This window comes from Ammospiza caudacuta, chromosome 12 (assembly GCF_027887145.1).
Source record: "Ammospiza caudacuta isolate bAmmCau1 chromosome 12, bAmmCau1.pri, whole genome shotgun sequence".
Classification (NCBI taxonomy): Eukaryota; Metazoa; Chordata; class Aves; order Passeriformes; family Passerellidae; genus Ammospiza; species Ammospiza caudacuta.
In genome coordinates, this window is record NC_080604.1 from 17,762,729 (window position 1) to 17,783,069 (window position 20,341).

Genomic DNA, 20,341 nt, shown 5'->3' on the forward strand with positions numbered 1-20,341 from the left:
GGGCCCGGCGGGCTCAGCGCGGCCCGTGCAGCCGCGGCGATAGCGGCGATAGCGGCGACGGTGCCGATAGTGGCGATAGTGCCGATAGGGCGATAACTGGCACGGACACACGGCGGGGACACCCCCGATCCCTGACAGAGGCTCCCTTCCGTCCTGCCTGCCCGCACCCGAGAGATCTTCCTGCGCCCGCCTCTGTGATGGTCACAGAGTCCAATGTTTTGGCTTCAAAGGGACCTCAAAGCCCATCCAGTTTCACCCCTGCCGTGGCAGGGACACCTTCCGCTACCCCAGGTTGCTCCAAGCCTTGTCCAACCTGGCCTTGAACACTTCCAGGGATGGAACAGCCGCAGCTTATATGGGTAACCTGTGCCAGGGCCTCACCACCCTCAGAGGAAAGCATTTCTTCCTAATATTTAATCTAAACCTACTGTCCATCAGTTTGAAGCCATTCCCCTTTGTCCTATCACTCCAGGCCAATGTAAATAGTCTCTCTCTCCATATTTGTTGCAGCCTCCCTTCAGGTACTGGAAGGCCACAATTAGGTCACCCCAGGCTGAACCATCCCAGTTCCCTCAGCCTTTCCTCGTATCAGAGTTTTTCTGGCCTCCTCCCGACTCAGAACTTCCTGGGAGCCATGGAGAGCATCCTCAGGGACAAAGTGTGGAGATCATGATGCCTTAAAGCCTTCAGGAAGGCTGGAATCCAAAGGTGACCACAGGCTGGTCGCTGCCTGCCACAAAGGCTTTTGTGTTATCAGCATTCCCTGGGCAGGGATAGCACATAAACCACTACAGTGCAGGCCAGGAAGCTGATGAGCAGGACTAACTTTGGCCCTGCTCAAGTCTTGGGTTCCAAACTTCAGGGATGTAAATCCTTCAGGGATGGAGCTGTGAGGAGAAAGTGCCAGCCAGACTGCTTACATTTGGAGAAGGATTTTGATGCACGGTAGTGCAGCAAACCCTGGGTGCTGTGTCATGCTCAAACCATGGAGGCTGAAGTGTGAAAGCCTGAAAACACAAGTGTTCCAACACAGACATGGGGTCAAAACACCATGGCTGCTGGGACCAACCTTTCCCTCCAAAGGCACGGTCACCTTGTTGCCCATTTTAGGAGCTCTCTAAACAGAGTCTGGTTTAGAAAGGAGAAATTGTTTAATCTTCACAGGCGAAAGTTTACACAAATCAAACACACCAAGGGGTAAAACGTTCTATTATATAGTAAAATTTACATGAACCCGCCCACATACTACATATTCTCCGCCCTCCTCATGCATATTTATTTCGGTGATGTAATCTGACGCAATGCCTGAAATCCAAAGTTCTTTTTTTCATTAGACAAATTCTATTGTCGAAATTATCAGGAGGCTTCAGTTACTTTGCAAAAGGTGAGAAAATTCAGCTTGAAGACACCAACCCCACTAGCAGAGCCCCCCTGCCATGGGACAGACACTCCTCAGAGCCTCCTTGGCTGGGGCTGACACTTCTCGTGGTGCCCTCCCCGCTCACCCCTTGTTTCACAGACGATGCCAAGCGGCTTCGCCACGTGAATGCCCTACGTGCATCACCACTCGCTGAAGGAACAATGAATTTACAGCGGTTATTGACAGCAGCCCCTGTCAGCTGCCAGCCCTGGGCGGTGACACACGCCTGTCCCTTGTGCTGCTGCTCGTTCAGCAGCGCGGAGCGGCGGGGCCGGAGCGGAGCGCGGCCGCTGTCGGTGCCGGTGCCGCCCCGGTACCGCCGTCGCTGTCGGTGCCGGAGCCGCCCCGGGGCGGTGCCCGGCGCTCCCGAGCCTGCGCGGCGGCGGCGGCGGCCATGGAGGTGCAGGTGGCCCCGCTGCGGGCCTGGGACGATTTCTTCCCCGGCTCGGACCGCTTCGCCCTGCCCGACCTCAAGGACATCTCGAAATGGAACAACCGCGTGGTCAGCAACCTGCTCTACTACCAGACCAACTACCTGATGGTGGCCGCCGCGCTCGTCTCCATCGTGGGGTCAGTGCGCGGCCTCGCGGTGCGGCCGCAGGGCCGGGGCGGGCGGTGCGGTGGCCGCGGTCCCGTGTCCCCTGTCCCCGGGTATGGGCTCTGCGACCCGGCCCGGTGCCACGGGAAAGGGCCCGGCCGGGATGTGAGAGTACAGGGGCGGGGGAGCTGCCCTTTCCCTTCCTCCTTTCTCCTTTTCCCCTCTTTTCCCCTTACCCTTTTCCCTCCCCTTGCCCCTTCCCGCCCCTCCTTAAACCCCCGGTGTGGTTTAAAAATGCAGCGGCCTGGTTTACAGCCTCCCTCGGCGCTCGGTGGCAGCGGGGTTTGCGGTGTGTCGGTGGGGTGTGCCCGGCCCCAGGGCTCCCTGTGTGTTATCTCCCTTTCCCACGGGCTGCTCCTCCGGCCGGTGCCCGGGGCGGGCGCTGCGGGCACCGCGCTCGGCCGAAGGCAGCGATGCTCGGGGTGCGGGCTGGCGCTGCTCGCCGAGCCGCATCCTGCGCAGCGAGCTGTGCTTCCTCCCCAGCCTGCCCAGCGGGGCTGCTCAGGCTGAGACACGCTCAGCTTGGAATTTAAAAAAATGCATCAGTAAATTCTGCTCTCTGTTACTATCCTAAAGTAATGTTCAGGGCAAGCCGTTCTTATTTCTGATCTAGCTCATACAGAAAAAGTTCGCTATAAAATATATGAAGTACCCCTTCATTTCCTTCTGGTGGGCAGGATTCAGACCTTAGAGGTAGGACCATCTGCTATTGTGTCACACCCAGCATTCCTAAAGGGAATAAGGAAATAACCTTATAATCACCTTCTGAATCAAAGGCTATGTGACCTATGTGACTCTATTTCAGGTACTGCTCTAGGATCTTTGGTCAGAAAGCTCTTAAGCAAGACATGCAGCAGAAATGATGATTAAGCTTTTAATATGGAAACTAAAATACTCCACTCTTCTCAACAAGCAACGCACAAATGCTTAAATTGGAGAACTGCCCAGCCACCAGGCCAGAGTGGCTTTGGCTGAAGTACATCTTATCTCTTATGTTGCAGAGGCTTAAAGTGATTCCCCTAAATCAATTTTTTTTTTTTGCGGGGGGTAAGCATTCTGCATCCTGTCAGGGCTTCTGAAGCTGTTGACCCAGCATCTAAGTTGATAAAGATTCTGTGGCTCACAAGAGACTTTGACTTGTGCTCAGTGGAAGGATAGGCTCAGAATCCTGCATTTTCTTCTTGATGTATGTGGTAGTTTTAGGTTCAGTATAGCAGCATAGGCCTTGTTCTTGTCTATTTTGGTGGGGATATGTCACAGTAATCTTACAGACTACTAGGCTGGCAAAATGAGACTTCCATGGTCTTGCTGTTCTTCTCTCACTTCGTTCTAGACTTGTGTGTTCATTACCCTCATTAGCAGCACGATGCTGTAGCCAGCTCTCAATGAACAGATAAATCACAGAGTCCCTGGAAAGCAGGGGGACAGCTCTTCTGCCCAAGAAGATGGGAAAAGACTGTAAATAATTTTGGTATCTCCAAACGGGGTATCTCCCTGTAAAACAGGGATGGCAGCAGCTTTTACTGACCCTCCTAAATTCCTGCTTTTGAACTCTGATTGCTTTTCTTCAGATCAAGGGAGATTTATCTCCCACTTGTTTCCTACTAATGTGCTGAGGTGGGAGGTGGAGGAGGAAGAGAGCCACAGAAGATGGAAACTAATATCAGAACTGCAACTATAATATCTTAATATTGAGTGATAACCCTCTGTGTTGAAAACTTATGGGTGAACAAGACCTGAAGTGGGATCTTTATCTCACGTTTTTTTATTGCATGTCTTAAGAGTCTTTGGTATATGATGAACCTGATTCTTCTAACATAGAAGTAAAATCAGATGGGAGAATAATTCTGAAGAAAATAGGATAATATCTCAAAAAAGAAAAGGTATCCATTTCTTGTAATAAAAATACTTTTCATTTGGCCAGACTGTGGCTTTGGAGGAAAGGTAAAGAAAGTTCTCCTGGTAAATTTAAACTGATGACTAAGTTGTCTTTCACTTCATTCTGTAATGGGCAGGAACCCCTGATAAATGATGAATCATGGCTTTTTAGGAACTCCAGGGCTGTGTCCAGGCCTAAGGGCAGGATTATTGGAACCACTAACAAAGTGGTCTTCCTGTGATCAAAACTAAACTTAACCTATGACCAACTCTACCTGCTCATAAACCATCTAATTGTATAGACAGACTTGAAATGCAAAGATGATATTTTCAGCTGTTGCAGTACTGTGGTTGTGCTGGGCTGACACAGAAATTGTAGCCCAGAGCTTTCTTGCTACTGGAAACACTTTCTGCCATGGCTTTAGTTTCCTGCCCCTCCTACAACAAAGCTGAGCTCTCCAGCCTTTTACCTTCTCTCCACAAGGTGTGGAATAACCTTACCACGAGCACAGTGGAATTGTAATGATCTTTTCTGCATGGTGTCCCTGCCCTTCTCCCTCCATTTGCCTTCTCCTGTAGCTACTCTTACCTGTGAATTAAGTTGTGCTTTGCAGTAATGCAGATTTTACTTTCAGCCTACAGGACTGGGTAGAAAATAATAAATCAGTGAACAAGAAACTAAAATTTGTGAATTAGTGCCACTCCACAAATACAGGCTGGTGGTAGCAGCCACACTCCCTCCCTGCAAATTCCTTTAAGGACTCTGGACTTGTCTGCCTTTTCTTTTCTTCCCCCCTACAACTCTGTTGCAGTAGACTGCTGATAAAAAACAAGCTCTTGACAAAACTCTGCCCTTTCTCCTACTTATAGAAGAACTGGACTCCCTGTTCTTACCCTGAGCTAGGGCCCTGTCATTGTGAGTCCTGTATGAATTTTCATTAAAATCAGGGCCTTCAGTGCCTCCCACATCTCGAAACTTCCCTCAAACAGTCAATTTAGTTAATAAGTGAAATTTGTCTGTTCTTCCACCTACTCCAACAAGGCCTCTCTTATCATGTAGTTCAAACTTAACTACTTTAAATTCATGTAATTTCATCTAGGCTTTTGTTGCCATGTACTTGCTAAAAATCAACTTCAAAATCTGACAGTTTTAAAAAGCGTGCTGAATTTTGGAATGCTGCATCAGAGTGCTCATTCTGTCTTGGAATAATATTCTCCTTGCAGCCTGAGGTTTGATGTCTCTTTCCTTTGCCACTTCTTCAAAACATCTGCTGTCCATCTGTACAACCCCAGCAGTCAACAACTGTGTCATATTTTTTTTCCATATTTCTTCCCCAGATCTCTGCCTTAGCTGATGTCCTTGTAGGGATCCCCTTTGCTGAAACAGAGGCTCCAGCGCAGCAAAATGTTTAGTTGCTCTCATGCTTGATGAAAAGCTAAGAATGAGTGAGCAAAACACATAATTTTAAATCATGTTGCATAATAATACTGGTGCATAACTTCATAAAGGTCTGGCAGTTCTGCAGGCAAGGAATCTGTCTCCTGTTGTCAAAGCCATGAAAGTGAGCAACAGTAGGTACAGAAGCATTGCTAAATCCATGGATGCTGAGGACTATCCCTCAAGACAATGTGCTATTTATAGTTTTGTGTGCTACCTGTAGTTACAGCTGCATAACCTCAGTGAAGCTCAAAGTATGGGGAGAGAGGAGGCAGAACTTCATCTTTCAAGTTATTTAAATTAATACAAATGAGCACATTTTAGTGCTCTGACCTGCCCACTGCTTGGGCCATGGTGGAGCAAAAAGCCTTCTAAGAAGGAATTTTCATGCTTATTTCAGCCTAACTGAGCTGCTCTAAATTAAAAAAAAAAAATGTTCTCAATAACTGCCAGTCTCCTACTCAGTGCCTTTGTTCAGACTTGCCTGGTCACATGTGAAAGAAACAGATGTGACAGCAACTGCTGAATAATCACCCCAAGACAGTCATCTAAAATGGAGATGATATGAGGATGGAGCTATCTTGCTTTTGCTTTTTATGTGGCCTATCCTATTTCTGGGCTTGTGCTGCTGGAGGCTCCTTGCCTTACACAAAGAATGTGCCTTGCCAAGCTGTTCTTTCCCTGTGCTACAGCTGTGTGTCCTCCCCCTCTCCTGCTGTAAGCTGTGCACAAGTGTGCAGGTAGGAAGCAACCTGACAAGAACAGGGGATGTGATAACTCACTGAAAGCAGAGCTTTTTGTGTTTTCCTGCTCCTGTGTGAGAATTCTGACCTGTTTTGTGATGCATGTAGGGCACTGCCTAGAGATATGAGTCTAATTCTTAAAAAAAAAGAAAGTATTTAATCTTCATCTGTTTCTGCTGGCCAGGGGTAGCTGCCAGTACTTCTTCCCACACAAGTGCACCCCCAGCATGCCTGCTCTCCTGAGGCTGCTTCTACCAGTACAAAGTGTCCTGTGGTCCTCCTTGACACAGGACAATGCCCCTGTCCCTGCAGCCATCCAGCATGTTTCTTTCCATGTGTTTGTTTTCCCTGTCTCTACTTTGTATCTAGGTGGATGTTGAAGGAAGCCTGGTGTCTGCCGGGAGCAGGAAACTGAATCTGGGTGATGGCTTTTCCCGGTCACCTTGTCCCAGCTGTACTGGAGGTCACAGGCTTGTACCCTGTCACCACAGAAGACAAAGGAGATGATCCAGCTGGGGTGCTCTGAGCTATTGGCACCCCCAAATGCTGTTAGTCCTGCCACACTCACTACTTTTGGGGTCAGAGAAGTTAGTAGGTTTTATGTCCAACCTAAAAGAGTTTTTCTTCCCCTAAATCCTCTGAGCAGTATAAACTCAAGTCACCTTACCCTTGCCATGCTGGTAGTTCTGTGCATTACATTTTTAGGTATTTGAGGTCTCATAAATCCCTGCTAAAGGGAATTATATTTAGAAAGTATCTTGTAACATACTTAATGGCTGGTCACTTACCTTTCCTCTGCATCTCTGAAAGACTTCCAACCTCCTTGCCTGAGCACAAATTTGTCCTCTTGTGTTCTGACCTCTGGATAAATGTGGCCAGTATCAGTGTTAGTGGTTCAACAGTAAGGTGACTTCTAGAACTGTTACACAGCTCTCTTTTTCCCCAGTCTCTGTTGTTCTAAAATTACATATCCCTGTTTTTTCCTTTCTGGTTTTTAGCTATTGTGCTGTTGAGAACAGCGTGCCAACAGATCTGAGTGAAACTGGACAATGGAGTTCTGCCTTCCTTAATACTGCCATTGTTGTAGAAGAATTTTCTACATCTGAATGTCTAGGATAATCTTAGATAGTGCTGTAAATCATGCTGGGGTGAGTGAAGCAGTAAAGGGTGGCTTTGGCAATGACACCCTGTCCAGCAGTGTAATCACCAGCAGTGAAGTCTGTGGACACATGGCTGATAATGTGAATGCTGGTTTTCAGTGGCAACTGTGATCCCCATCTGTGTTCATGTGGCTCTGAATGCCTTCACTTGATACTTCTGCTCACTGTTCCCTTGTACACATTGGAATGCAGCCCACTTCAGAAAACATGTGATCCAAATCACTCTCCTCAGAAAAGAGGGATCTTCTGAATGCATTCTCCCCTCACCCCTCTTCATGTCCCTTACAGCCAGGCAGCGACACAGAACCTGGGTAATACCAGAAAGAAATGTAGAGCAGAGAAGTCTTTGTCTCTTCTCATAAATATGGAGGGATGGTTCTTCACCACAAGTTTCTGAAGTTGTAACAAGAGTAACAGGAAATGTAGATAAGGCTTTGAGAGTATTTTCCAGGCACATGGAAAGTGTAGAGTGGAGCTCTGCCTAGATCTTTGTTGCTTTCCGGATTATCTTGTCCATGGATTTTCAGCAACAACAACAACAAAAAAGATTGCTGTGAGTTGTGTGAGTTTGGCCATTGCTGCTCCAAGGCAGCTGAGGTGTGGAGGTGAATCCTACTTTAAGAATCTCACATGTCCAGTGGTACATATATAACCCAGGCACCAGTGTGGTCCAGTCATGAGTCACCCTCCTCCTGCTGCTAAGGAGCACAAATGAAACTGATTTCTTTCCAGAGCAATTCTGTTCACTTTTTCCAGCCTGGAAACTTTAGATTGACAATTCAGAGCTAAATATAATCTGGCTGGCTGCAGGGAGTGACTCTAATGCAACAAGCAAGTCTGGCCTCTCACCACTTCCAAAAAGCCCGATTGGCTTTTCAGCATGAGTAGCAGAAGCAGGTGGGGAGCTACTCTGAATTTTAATCTTTTTCTGTCCAGCTGTCCTATCCCCTGCTGGCACAACTGACTTGAAGAATCAAGAGCCATTCCTTGCTGTGAAATAATTCTTGGGGGTTCTTCCTGCTCCACGAAAATGCTCCCTAGCACTGCAGGTAGTGTTGGCAGTGCCAGAGCAGATTTCTTCTGCCTGGGCCGGATGTGAAGCACAGACCACAAACCATAACATCCTCCTTGGCAGTGGGGAGGAGTGGTGAGTCACTGGCCATGGTAGCTTTGGAGCAGCAGGATGAGCTGCAAAGTCTGCAAGAGTAAACCTTGAGCGTGTCTTGCTTTATTGGGCACTGTCATACTGCTGCCATAGCTGTAATAGCCCCAAGGCCTCAGCTGCTGTGTAATCAGATCAGTGCATGCCAAAGCCAGAAAATCAGAATGCACACAAATTCACATAACTTAATAGTACTTAAGTGAAATGCCATAGAGCCTGGACTCTGGGTGAGTTCAGAAACAAGCTCAGCAAAGTCATTGCTGAACTCTTGATTCTGAACAAGCTCTAAATACCTGGGGATGTGGTTTGAGCAGGTGACGTTTCTGCCTTTGTCCAAAAAAGGATTTGCTGTTTATAGTCCAGAGCTGATCCACTCCATGGCTTGGTTTGCTTGGAAACTGATAACAATAACAGAACACAAACCTCAGCAGTGACTGTCTTGCCCAGCCTGGCTCTTCTTCCTGTAAGACCTTTATCACATACTCCAGCTCCTTCTGACTCTCAGGCATGCTTGCTTGACACTGGGCTTCCATCTGTTGTGCTACCAGTGGAAAGCTACTTTTGCAGGTTCATACAATTTTTTTTGGAATGTAAACCAATGAGAAGGTTTATTCAGAAATGAGAAGTAGTGAAATAACTTCCTTTACTCAGTGTTCTACCTTTCCCATTTTGCAAACCTAGACAAGATAGCAAGAAGAGCTAGTTCATCTGAAGGCCTAGCCTGAGCCTGGTTTTGGTCATGTGAAGGGAGAAGATCAGTCAGTGTTGTCTCCATCTGCTATCTAGATATGCTGACTCTGGGTGTGATATCAAATGAGTTGATTGCAGAGGTAGGAGGGGTCCTGGTGGGCAGTGCCTCTATGATGATGTGCTGCAGAAATTCATCATCCTGAGCTAAGCTCAGGAAGAGAACATAAAGATTATCCAAATTCAACACTAAGGGTTTCTTCTTCAGTTGTACTTCTTTCTTTTTTAGCTCCTGCTAAAGACCTTGGTGAAGATCTTCACAACAGCAACTTCCTTTTCAATGCTTTACCTCCCTGGCAACATTACCACTGAGCAGGCTGATCCTCTATGGACACACAAGTCATGAAGGTGCTGAAACTGAACTCTTTGGTTGTTGTTCCTCTTCTGTCCAGGTTTCTGAGTCCCCTGAACATGCTCATTGGTGGCACTGTGGTGGTGCTGGTGTTCCTGGGCTTTGTGTGGATGTCACATAACAAGGATGTGCTCCGCAAGCTGAAGAAGCAGTACCCAACCACGTTTGTCCTGGCCATCATGCTGTCTAGCTACTTCCTGATCTCCTACCTGGGAGATGTCATGGTGTTCATGTTTGGGATCACGCTTCCTCTCCTCTGTGAGTATTTGTTCTCTTCCCTGGGGGGCTGGAGATGTGTGACTTGAGCTTTCTCAACCAAGTCTGCAGAGTCTAAGTCAGCTGTTAACTTTGCTATCTGTGTTTAAGTGGTCCCAAAGCAGAACTGGGGGAGGGGACACAAAGCAGCACAAGCCATCTTTGATGTTATTATTAAATGGATACCTGTGGTTACTTCAGCAGTCATTGATACATCATCATCTTCCAGTGATGTCACAGTGCTGGGACATGTCTTAATTGCTGCAAGAACTATTCATTCCTTGGGCATTAGCAATTAATGAGGGTGTTTTTGTCATGCAGTGATGTTTGTCCATGCTTCCCTGAGGCTCAGGAACATACAGAACAAGCTGCAGAACAAGATGGAGGGGATAGGCTTGAAGAAGACCCCGATGGGCTTCATTCTGGATGCTCTAGAACAGCAAGAGGATAGTATCAACAAACTGGCTGACTACATATCTAAAGTGAAGGAGTAAGCAGCTGCAACGTGGCATTTCTGCCTGTTGCAGGAGTGTAGTTGCTATTTACTATTGTTCAAGCTTGCTTTCAGTTTATGTACAAAACAGGAAATGCATGTGGTACAGGTTAATAGTTGCAGGATACAGGTATTCCAAGGTCTTCAGGGCTCCTCTAAGAACATACAAACAGCAACTTCTTTTCTATTGTATAGCAAAATGTTCTGGTGTTTACACAAATACATACTAACTTAACCATGTTTGCTTGTCTCTTCTTCTGGGGGTAGAGGAGGAAGAGGTAGAAACCTATGGAATGCAGTCTCTCAAACTGACTTGTAGCAAATTGGTCTATTAAAGCAACATCCCTTTGATCTCAGTTCTAAAATATTGCAGTTTAGCCAGGTCATGCTGGGTAGCACCTTTGAGGCTGGTGATGCTCAGATGAGCTGGAATGTATTGCAGGCAGGTATCTCTTGCATCCTCCAAATCCCTCCCTCGGGTGCTCTGAATTACAGAGGCCACATTACCTTAATCCAGCTTAACTGGATGTGGTAAAACTCTGCAGTGCTTGTACAGTCTGGGTTCCTGTCCTCACCTCACAGCCCTCCTTTAGCAGCCCTGAAAAAATCCAAATAGCTGTAAGCATGAAGAATATACACGGCACTGCCTGCCAGTCCCAGTAACATTTACCTTCAGGCTCTCCAAAATCCTCATCCATAGAGCTGCTCCCCTCTGTAGGAGAGCCAAACTTCCCTGTGTACCAGCTAAACCCTGGCCAAGCATGGGAGAAAAAGAGATAGGTTGGATGAGCTGAGTTCCTACCCCATGGATGTTTTTAAATACTGCTACTTTAGGACTTACCTGCTTTAGTCTGCACAAGCTGTTTGTAGATGGAGGTGTATGTGTGTTCTTGAGCGTGGGTCATCTTTTTCTTTCTTCTCACCCAGAATGCAAAGATACAGGTCAAACATGCATCTGTTGACTCTGTACTTCCAACGCTCCTCAAAGGAATAAACTGGATTTCAGGTTTACAAGTACAAGCAATAAATGTCAAGATAAAATTTTTGAAAACCCATTCAAATTCATGAAGATATTTGCCTGTTAAAACTCCTGATGTTGAAAGCAGTGTGGGGGATTCTTTTATATATACACAATTTAACTGCCAGCTCTGATGGAATCATCTTGATAACAGGAGCTTACCAACAACAGGGGGGGAAAGTTGTCCAGGTGAGACTCCATTTCAAATATTCTTGGCTTTCTCTTTTCTAACCAAGTAATTAATTTAACAAAAAAGCAAGGATGCTTGAAGTTGAAGCTTTTATGTAACTTGCCATGCTGTTTTCATAGTGAACTGTGTAGAACTCTGAACATGTCATTCCATTTAAGTGTTAAGGTGATCAGTATTTATCAAAAATGTCTGTATATTCCAGCTGAAGAGTCGATGGCCTGTTCCTCACTTGTAGCGCATGGTCTTTGTTTTCAAAAACTGTTTCCACACCTAAAGAACATAGTAGCCTATGACTTCATCATTACAGTAGCATTTTAAAAACTGCACAGTTATGAAGAAAAATAAATTCTAATGGTTGGAAACTCGACCTTGTGCCTGTGTCTGTGGCTGGGGTGGTGGGAGATCTGCTGTCACCCCGTGGCTCATGCCACAAGCCCGTGCTGGGGATTAAGCTGCTGGCTCTGTGCTCTGTGTCAGCTTTTTGAGCCCAGGGGACCTCTGAGCTGAAATATTCCAGCCTTGCTCTTGCATCCTTAAGACAGCTGCTCTACAGAGGTGGAATACTTACTGTATTTCTTCATGCAGCTTTGGTCTCTTACATAACTCCACTCTACTTAACTGGGATTTCAATTCCTGTTAATTACCTGAGAGGGATTTTTGCCTCTAGGATTACTGAGAGCTGTGCCCAGAGCAGTACTGGTACCAGCTCTGCTGCAGTCAAGCTAATGGTGTGATGTCTGTGTGTGCCTCCCTCCTGCTGTGATCACTGAGAGGCTGCTCAGTGGGAGAACGTGGATCAGAGCAGAGTTTCACAGCTCATGCTCTATCCACCCTGGAAACTCATGTTTGGCAGCTTCTGGGTGTAGCAGTAATTGGTACCTGGCAGCTTCAACTGGAGATTGTAAAGCACTATATTACAGCTTTCCTGGGCAGTTACCTGGTGCATTTGTCACCTGCTGCTGTGCTCTGTGCAAAGCCTTGGTTGGAAGTACCAAGCTTCTTCCTTTCCTGCTCTTCACCTTTACAAAAAGAAAGGGCTGCAATGAAAATTTCTCTCTCTTTCTCTCCTTCCTTTCTTTCTTCCTTCCTTTCTTTCTTCCTTCCTTTCTTTCTTCCTTCCTTTCTTTCTTTCTTTCTTTCTTTCTTTCTTTCTTTCTTTCTTTCTTTCTTTCTTTCTTTCTTTCTTTCTTTCTTTCTTTCTTTCTTTCTTTCTTTCTTTCTTTCTTTCTTTCTTTCTCTCTTTCTCTCTTTCTCTCTTTCTCTCTTTCTCTCTTTCTCTCTTTCTCTCTTTCTCTCTCTTTCTCTCTCTTTCTCTCTCTTTCTCTCTCTTTCTTTCTTTCTTTCTTTTCTTTCTCTTCCCTGCTATATGATGCTTTAAAGCTATTTGCTCTCTCTTGGGCAATACAGAAATCAGCTTTCCCAAGTTTACAAGCAGAAGCAGAGCTGAGAAGGAGCTTTACAGGTCTGGAAGGTGGAGATTGGAAAGAGACCTGGTGATAGGTACCAAAAGGAGAAGAACAAGTAAAAATTTGAACAAGTGACAGCAGAGACTACCTTGGATTTAAGAGGTCTTGGACATTGCTGATACTACGGGACTATTAAAATAAAAGGGGGAGCAGGGAAGGACTGGGATTTAGCTGCCAGGGGAAGGTTGCTAAGAGTTACCACTCAGAGATGAACTCACCTGAAGGAAATCCTGCCAGGAGCTACAAAGCTGTGCCTTTGGATCAAGCAGCCCCAGGAAGGTAGATTTTAGCACAGGGAAAGCCTTTGTTCTTTCCCTGTGCCTTTTAGCTTTAGAAAACAAAATAGCCCCTAAAACAATTGGTCTCTTTCACAAGAATGTGACTTACCTGTAGCTGCTGTACAAGAAAGGCAGCAGAAGAACTTAATGTGATCATAAAGAGGGAGGAAAAAAAAATATCACAAAAATATTAAGGAAAAATTGAGTTGTGTATATACAGGTTTTACCCCTTCAAATCCAGCCCTGCCAGGATGTGACACACTATTCACACATCATACTAGGAGGAATTAGGTGTTTCTTAAACCCCTGGAATAGTGGTGAGGCTCATCCTCCTGCCACAAACAGTGTGGAGAGAGACCTAAAATGGCATTTCAGTGCTCTCCAAGGTGGCTGCAATTAAGGATTACAGTAAGACCATGGTGAATCACAGGGAATGAACATCACAGTTCTCAAAGCAGAGCATGGCATCATCTTTTAAATGCTGATCAGGTAAATATCCACTAGACATTGTTCTGAAATAGAGGGAGCTTGGAAGGTGTTTGTTGTACCAGAGCAATTGTTCTGTGAGTGCTTTTTAGCAATGGAAGTGCTGCACACTTCTTACAGAGAGAGCTTTATTTCATTTCTGTTTCCTTAGCCTAAAAAATGAAGCTGTATACATAGAAACCAAATACATTTCTCATGGACAAGAGAGTAATAAAGTAGCATGTGTGTGAAAAGAAAGATAAGATAAAGCACAGCGTGTTCCTGCAGAATCTGGCAGCAGAAGGACAACGTGGAAGCAAAATAGTTTGCTGACAAACTAGAAAGACAAGGTTATTGATGCCTCTGAGAAAATACTCCCACAACAATCTGAAGCCTCAGATCCACTTGGCAGACAGAAGGCAGCAGGATTGTTTGATACCTGATGGAAACACTTAGCAGTGACTTTTCCCATGCCAGCCGTTTTCAGCACACTCACACAAGTGTGTATCACAGGCTTTGTTCCCAAAGAGTTGAATACACCACCTGGCTTCTGCAGAAAACATCTGCTGAAACAGTTGTAAGCAAAATTTGAGTAGTCCTTATTCCAAGTTGTTTTCTTCAGGTCAGTCTGGTCTCTCACTCCAGCTGCTTTGGCAACGGCACCTGGACAAGGACAAGAAGTATTAGGAGGAGGAAATTTCTCAGCCTTATTTACCAGGCCAGTTTAGTCCAATACAAACCCCCAGAAACTAAAATATAACAGCTGGGAACTCTAGGAGCTCTAATTGGGAGCTCTCTTTTGTTTAGAATGCCCCAATTGATGTTTGCAATGCTTAAGGTCCAGGAAATCAGTTTGAAGGCCTTGAGTCTCACCACAGAGAGAACAAACACTCAACTCAGCTCAAGCAGCAAAACTCTATCTTAGAAATGAAGCTGAGGGAATTGAGGCAAAAAGGAATTACCAAGATCATGGAGGATGGGGAGAAAACACTCTAATGCCCCAAATCCAAGCCAAGTGGTCTGATGACAGAGGCCAAAAAAGAATCAACCCAAAAATCCCCAAACACTCCACCAAAACAAACCACCCCAAGCCCCCAGTATGTGTCCATAGTTTGATCTTTCCATGGGCTGGGATAGCAATTGTTATCTGGCATATTTAGGATGCACCATGAATTGATCTCTCTATCTTTATCCCCACAGCTGTCATGGATAAAATCCTCCTGATCATTTTGGGGGAATGGCTGGGGTTCAGTACCACCCCTGGCACATGGCAGCACCCAGGTTTCTCAACCATTGCTGTGTAAAACAAGGGCTGTGCCTGTCAGAGAATGAGCTCCATGGTCCCCCAGCCTCCTGAGAGCTGGGCAGGCAGCAGCTCCCACGGCCATGAAGGACCAGCCTGCTGTCACCAGCACAATCTGTGAGCTGTCCTCAAGCAGGTCATCTTGTCTGGGATGTGGAACCAAAATGCAAACCCTAGACTGGCCCAGAAAGGCCAGAAATGCCCTGGGGAGAGGCCTTGGCTGCAGCCAAGTTGGAGTGGCCAGCAGAAACTCAGAACCCCAAACCTTGCCTACAGGACAGAATGTTCAGGGTAATCCTGGACCAGAATCTGAGGTCACTGCAGAACCTGCACCTGCCAAAATTATCAGGACAGACTGCTCTGTCTGGAATTACTGAGGAAATAATTATTTCTTTGTAGGTATAAATGGAAGAAAAATTAGGACCGCTATATTAAAATGTCAATATTGAAAGAAATTATAATTACAAAATACTTGACTATTTTTAACTACAAGGGATTTTCTGTCCTCTTCCTCAAGCCTTGGCAGCACAAAGAGGCATCAAGCTACAAATACATCAGCCAGCTTTTAAGATTTCTTGAATCAATGCAAGGGAATGTAACAGGTCAGGAGAACAAGAGCTTAAATCTGGTGGCCAGCATTTTGAGAAGAAGCCCATGAATTTGGTACCCAAGTGAGACCATACCCAAGAGGCAGTTTTCAGTTTTGGACTGGCATTCTAAAGTCAGGATGATCTTGATATCACTTGAGTTGACTACTGAGCCAATTTTCAGAGGTGAAGTTTTACTAGAAAACAAATATAAAATCCCCTACAGTACCACTACTTTCTTCCCACAACCTTGTTCCATCTTCCCTGCTGGTGGACCTAATTTCTTTTTTCCTGTTAGCACTAGAATTTTGTGATTTATCTACATAAGGACAGACAGAAGAATGAGCAGCAAAGGATCAGTAAAATAATATACTCCTTGTTACTGGGTGAGGCAGGCAGGAGCAGGGCTGCAGAGTGAGTCCAGGCTGGATTTCAGTGTGTGCCAAGTGCTCTCTTGTGTAAAGTGAGAGCTAAGGAAAAACAAAGCTATTGAAGAGAGAAACATGGGGTTTGTGGGGGACTGATGTGAAAAATAATGCCTGTTGTACTCCTGAAATAACAGTCCCATAATACCATGGGTCTGTCATAACTAATACACTATTAGGAGCATAGAAAAGTTGAGTTTCTGTGGGTTTGTTCACCTCCTTAGTGAATTTCCTTTCTTTTACCCTGTGGACGCAGCCAGGGATGCACAAGGCTGAGTTCCCTGCACAAGCCATACCTCAGTGCTGCTGTGAAACAACCACCTGCACACCAGGAGTGGCAGCCTGACACAAAAAGGTGACAATGCCACGTGCAGGTGCATTTGCCAGCCCTGCCAAAGCCCAGCATTTCCAGCCAGGTCTCAGAGCACAGCAGGTGAGTGCCTTTTCCCCCCTCGGAGGCACCACTCTGCACGTACCGGCCTGAGATAGGCGACGTTGCTCTGGCGGATGTCGTTGAGGAGCTGATCTCTGGGGGTTATTTCCACCAGGGGAGGAGGTCTTCTCCTGGGAACTGGTTTGAGTGTTTTGATGACGTCCTTGAGGTTGGTTTTCTCAGCAGGCTCCACGTACTCTGGCACGGGGGGTTTGCGCTGGGTCTTCTTCAGCTTCACCACTTTGAAGCTGATGGGCTTCTCCCTGCACGGCTGCTCGGGTGCTGGTGGCCTCGTGTTTTCCTGCCTTTTGTTCAGTGACACAGCTGCAGGGACGGGGGGTTTGGGGGCTTGTGGGGGCTCCTGCATCCTCAGTTGGGACAGCGGTACCCCCAGCATCTCCCACATCCCAGGAGGCAACCCAAGTCCATTCTCCAGCATGGCTATCAACTCCTTCTGCTCCTTCATCTGCTGCTGCCTTTGCCCCTCCTGCCTCTTTTGCCTCTGCTTGTCCAGGTTCCTGCTGAGCAGGTTGGTCACCACCATCCTGGGCCCCGGCAGCTCGAAGTGATAGCCCATTTTGAGGAGGGTGTTGTTGGCTTTCAGCAGCCTGGCAATCTCCATCTCTGCCTGGTGGCCCAGCAGGCCGCGCTGGTTGTGGAAGCGGAGCTCGGTCAGCGTCTCGTTGTACTGCAGGCAGCGCATGATGGCCACGATGCCCTTGCCAGAGATGAAGTTGGAGTCAATGTTCAGGGTGGTGATGCTCCTGTTCTCCCTCAGCATGTTGGCCAGCGCGAACGCCACGTTGTCGTCAGCCCCCACGTTGGCCAGGCTGAACGTTTTTATGTTCTTGTTCTTTTTCATGGCGTTGACAAAATCGATCAGCATTTCCTTGGGGACGTTTTCTATGTTGTTCAGGTTGAGCTCCTTCACGTCTGGATTGTTTTTTCGGACTTTCTCCAAACTGTCTTCTAAATTGGTTTGATTTCCTGAGGGCCTGGCACTTATCTTCATGAAGCTGGTATCCAGCGCTAACTTCTGGGGGATGTTCAATTTCGATATTTTCTTTTCATTTTCCTTGGGCTTGTCTTTGATTTCTCCTGGTTCTGTAACTGGCTTCTGGCTTATCTGGTTGATGTGACTGTTCTCATTGGTGTAATTCTCCTTTGTTTCCAATTCAGTCTCATTTTCTTCTTCCTCTTCTTCTTCTTCCTCATCATCATCTTCCTCTTCTTCCTCCTCCTCTGCGTCTTCTTTCTCATCCTCCTCCACCACTCTCTCCTTATCACTTCTATCTGTCTTTGAGTCCCCAGGTTGTGTTCTTGACTCGGACACGTGCTCATTTTGGTAATGTCTCTCTTTTCCCTCTGTTCCTGGCATCCTCCCTCCAGCCACCTCTCCACCGCTGCCGGCCTCTCCTTCCATCTCCTCCGCAGCACTTCTCTGAGGACGACAAAACCTCACAGCTGAAATAGTTGCAAAACATCTTTGCTACAATAACTTTCTGCTCAAATAAACATAGAGCAGCTGGATTTAGATCCCTCTATGCCCATACAATAGAGAATAATCCTTAAAAGTGTCACTGCTGGAAATTCAGGCCGCACCAGCTTGCTTGGGAACACTGGAACAACTTGTTCCTAAAGAAGCTGCAAACCAGTTTCTCATCTTTGCCTACTAAATTAAGTCCTAACAATTAAATCCTGAACATATTTAATGATATGTTAAGATAGTCTTTGAACCCTTCTGGGGGTTGAGAGTTTCTGATCCAAAGTCTCTTTTTGGATTTAGTGTAATCTTTATAATTTCTTTGACAAGAAAGATTCCTTTGTATGCCACAAAGCACTGGACATCGGTGTGACCCCCTGATGGTTTGCTCAGCCCAAGGAGGAGTGAAGAGGGCACATTGTGACCACTGTGGAATCATCAGAATCATCGGCACAAGGGACAACAGGGCCACCTGCCCTGGCAGTCCCAGAGCATCACACCTAAGGCAGCACCTCACTGAAGACAAAACATTAGCTCAGTTTGGAGTCCAGAGATAAGAATGCAGCCCCTGCACAAAGCAGCTGCAGGGCAGTGAGGCTTCTGCCATCCAAATAAATTAGCTGCAAACATCTACCAATTCTAGAGACACTCCTTGCTGAGATTTTTCTTTGTCAAGCATCTTTTTGCAAGTGGTTCCTCCATCACAGAGAAATGCTAATAAAGCACTAATAAAATCAAGCTATTTCCCTGAGATTTTCTCTCTTCAGGCAGGACAGTGCCATGGCTTGGGCTGAGCCCAAAGTCAGACAAAATGGTCCCAGTCACTTCTGCCCTTGGGGCTGTGGTGGTGAATGGGTTTGGGATGGGGATTGATGGACCAGCTGTGAATGCAGCAGCCAGGTCCACACCCAGGTTTCAGATTTAACCTCTGAAGTGTTTACAAAATTGTTTCTTTGAGCATAAGAGTGCAGGAGAAAAAATCCCACAGATTTCCCCTGGTCTCCAAAGGCAGCCCATGAAACCTGCCTTGGGAAGTCTGGGATGTGCCACACTGGTGAGCATTAGCAAACCGCTGATATTTAAAACAAAAATAAAATAAATCAGTCACCTCAAATTCACTTCCAGTGAACTTCACATTCAAGTATGGATGTGTTTCATCTGGCCAAGTTTCAATTCTATTAACCTATTTTTAAGTGTAGCCCTCATCCTGAAAGATATCTAAGTATGACCTTAACTTCATTTAAAAGTCATGGGGATAGTCAAATAAATTTAAGCATTGTATTGAGTATGGTTGAACTAGTTCAAGAGTTTGCATGCTTGGTTGTTAATGTTTCACCCTGTTAAAATACAGTGGTTTGGGATTTTTCTCCAGTACATAATTAAATTCTGTCAATTAATAATTTAATTTGTATGATTAATATAATCTTCCACGGAAAAGCAACATGGTGTTCTTCCATATGCAAAATCAAACTAATTAGAGTTACATCCTCCAAAACTGATCTTGTGACAGTTTCTCAGTGATTTGCTTTACTCTAATCAGAATTAGGATTTTTTTTTCTGTTAAAAAGCTTAAGTAAATATTTGGGAAAAACAATTAAAAAATTACTAACCCTGACATCAGTCCAAGCTGGATTCTATCACTGATGAGGCTTTCAGGATTAATCTACATTCGTTTGTACTCTGCCTTACGTAAGGGACAGAAGCAGAGGCAGGTTAAGGTATTAAAGCTACAAAACAGATCCCACTGCTGATGCATAATAAATATTTGTGATTTCTGCTTGTTACCTCAGAGGGCAGGAGGGTGACAGGAACTCTCTCATCCTCGAGCATGCGTCTGGATGCCTTCTGCCAGTACAGGTAATCGACCAGGGACCTGTGGTCGAAGCTGCCCGTGGGGGGTTTCTCTGTCTGATCCCTCTGTATCATTCCAGTCGGGATTTCAGGGTCTGGGGCCATGACTTCCATCTCACTCTGCAGCTCCTTCAGCTCCTCAGGGGACAGGTTAGCCAGGATTTCATCTTCATCAATGTCCTCGGGACGCACATCTTCGTCGGAGTTCTGGCCAAGTTCAGACATGTTCATTCTCCCCTCCTTCCTCTAACACTTTTTAAACCTAAAGAGAAAGATAAATTTCAAAGGATTTTCTTTTTTATCCCCCTCACTAGCAGTAGTTATCTGGTTAAAATGAGCAGTTCATGTTTTGGTCCTGAGCTGTGGCAGCTCCTGGGCTCAGTGTGGGACACAGCCCGTGCAGCTGAGTCTATATTAAGCTGCGCTTGGCTGGATAAAGAGAATTTATAGCGATGCTCCATTTTCAGCAACCTGTCAGCTGTGCAAACCCTTCTGACATTTCAGTGCAGCTGGTGCGTCCCCCACGGAGGGAGGCAGGAGACAGACATGTTCCAGAGGATTCCTGGGACACTGCACTGCTCAGGGCGGAATCACCA

General features: G+C 46.1%; 2 protein-coding genes across 2 annotated transcripts; one reads left to right on the forward strand and one right to left on the reverse strand.

Moving 5' to 3' along the window:
- Positions 1-1,730: 1,730 nt before the first annotated feature.
- On the forward strand, positions 1,731-11,819 carry ARL6IP5 (ADP ribosylation factor like GTPase 6 interacting protein 5). The gene is made up of 3 exons (XM_058812726.1): positions 1,731-1,990; positions 9,539-9,756; positions 10,075-11,819. The coding sequence occupies exons 1-3, from the start codon at positions 1,815-1,817 to the stop codon at positions 10,245-10,247; spliced, it is 567 nt and encodes a 188-aa protein (XP_058668709.1). The 5' UTR covers positions 1,731-1,814; the 3' UTR covers positions 10,248-11,819.
- Positions 11,820-13,775: 1,956 nt separating this feature from the next.
- Positions 13,776-20,091, reverse strand: LMOD3 (leiomodin 3). The gene is made up of 3 exons (XM_058813007.1): positions 19,680-20,091; positions 16,455-17,852; positions 13,776-14,326 (listed from the first exon to the last, which is right to left on the reverse strand). Exons 1-3 carry the CDS (start codon positions 19,974-19,976, stop codon positions 14,300-14,302), a joined length of 1,722 nt encoding a protein of 573 aa, XP_058668990.1. The 5' UTR covers positions 19,977-20,091; the 3' UTR covers positions 13,776-14,299.
- Positions 20,092-20,341: the final 250 nt, after the last annotated feature.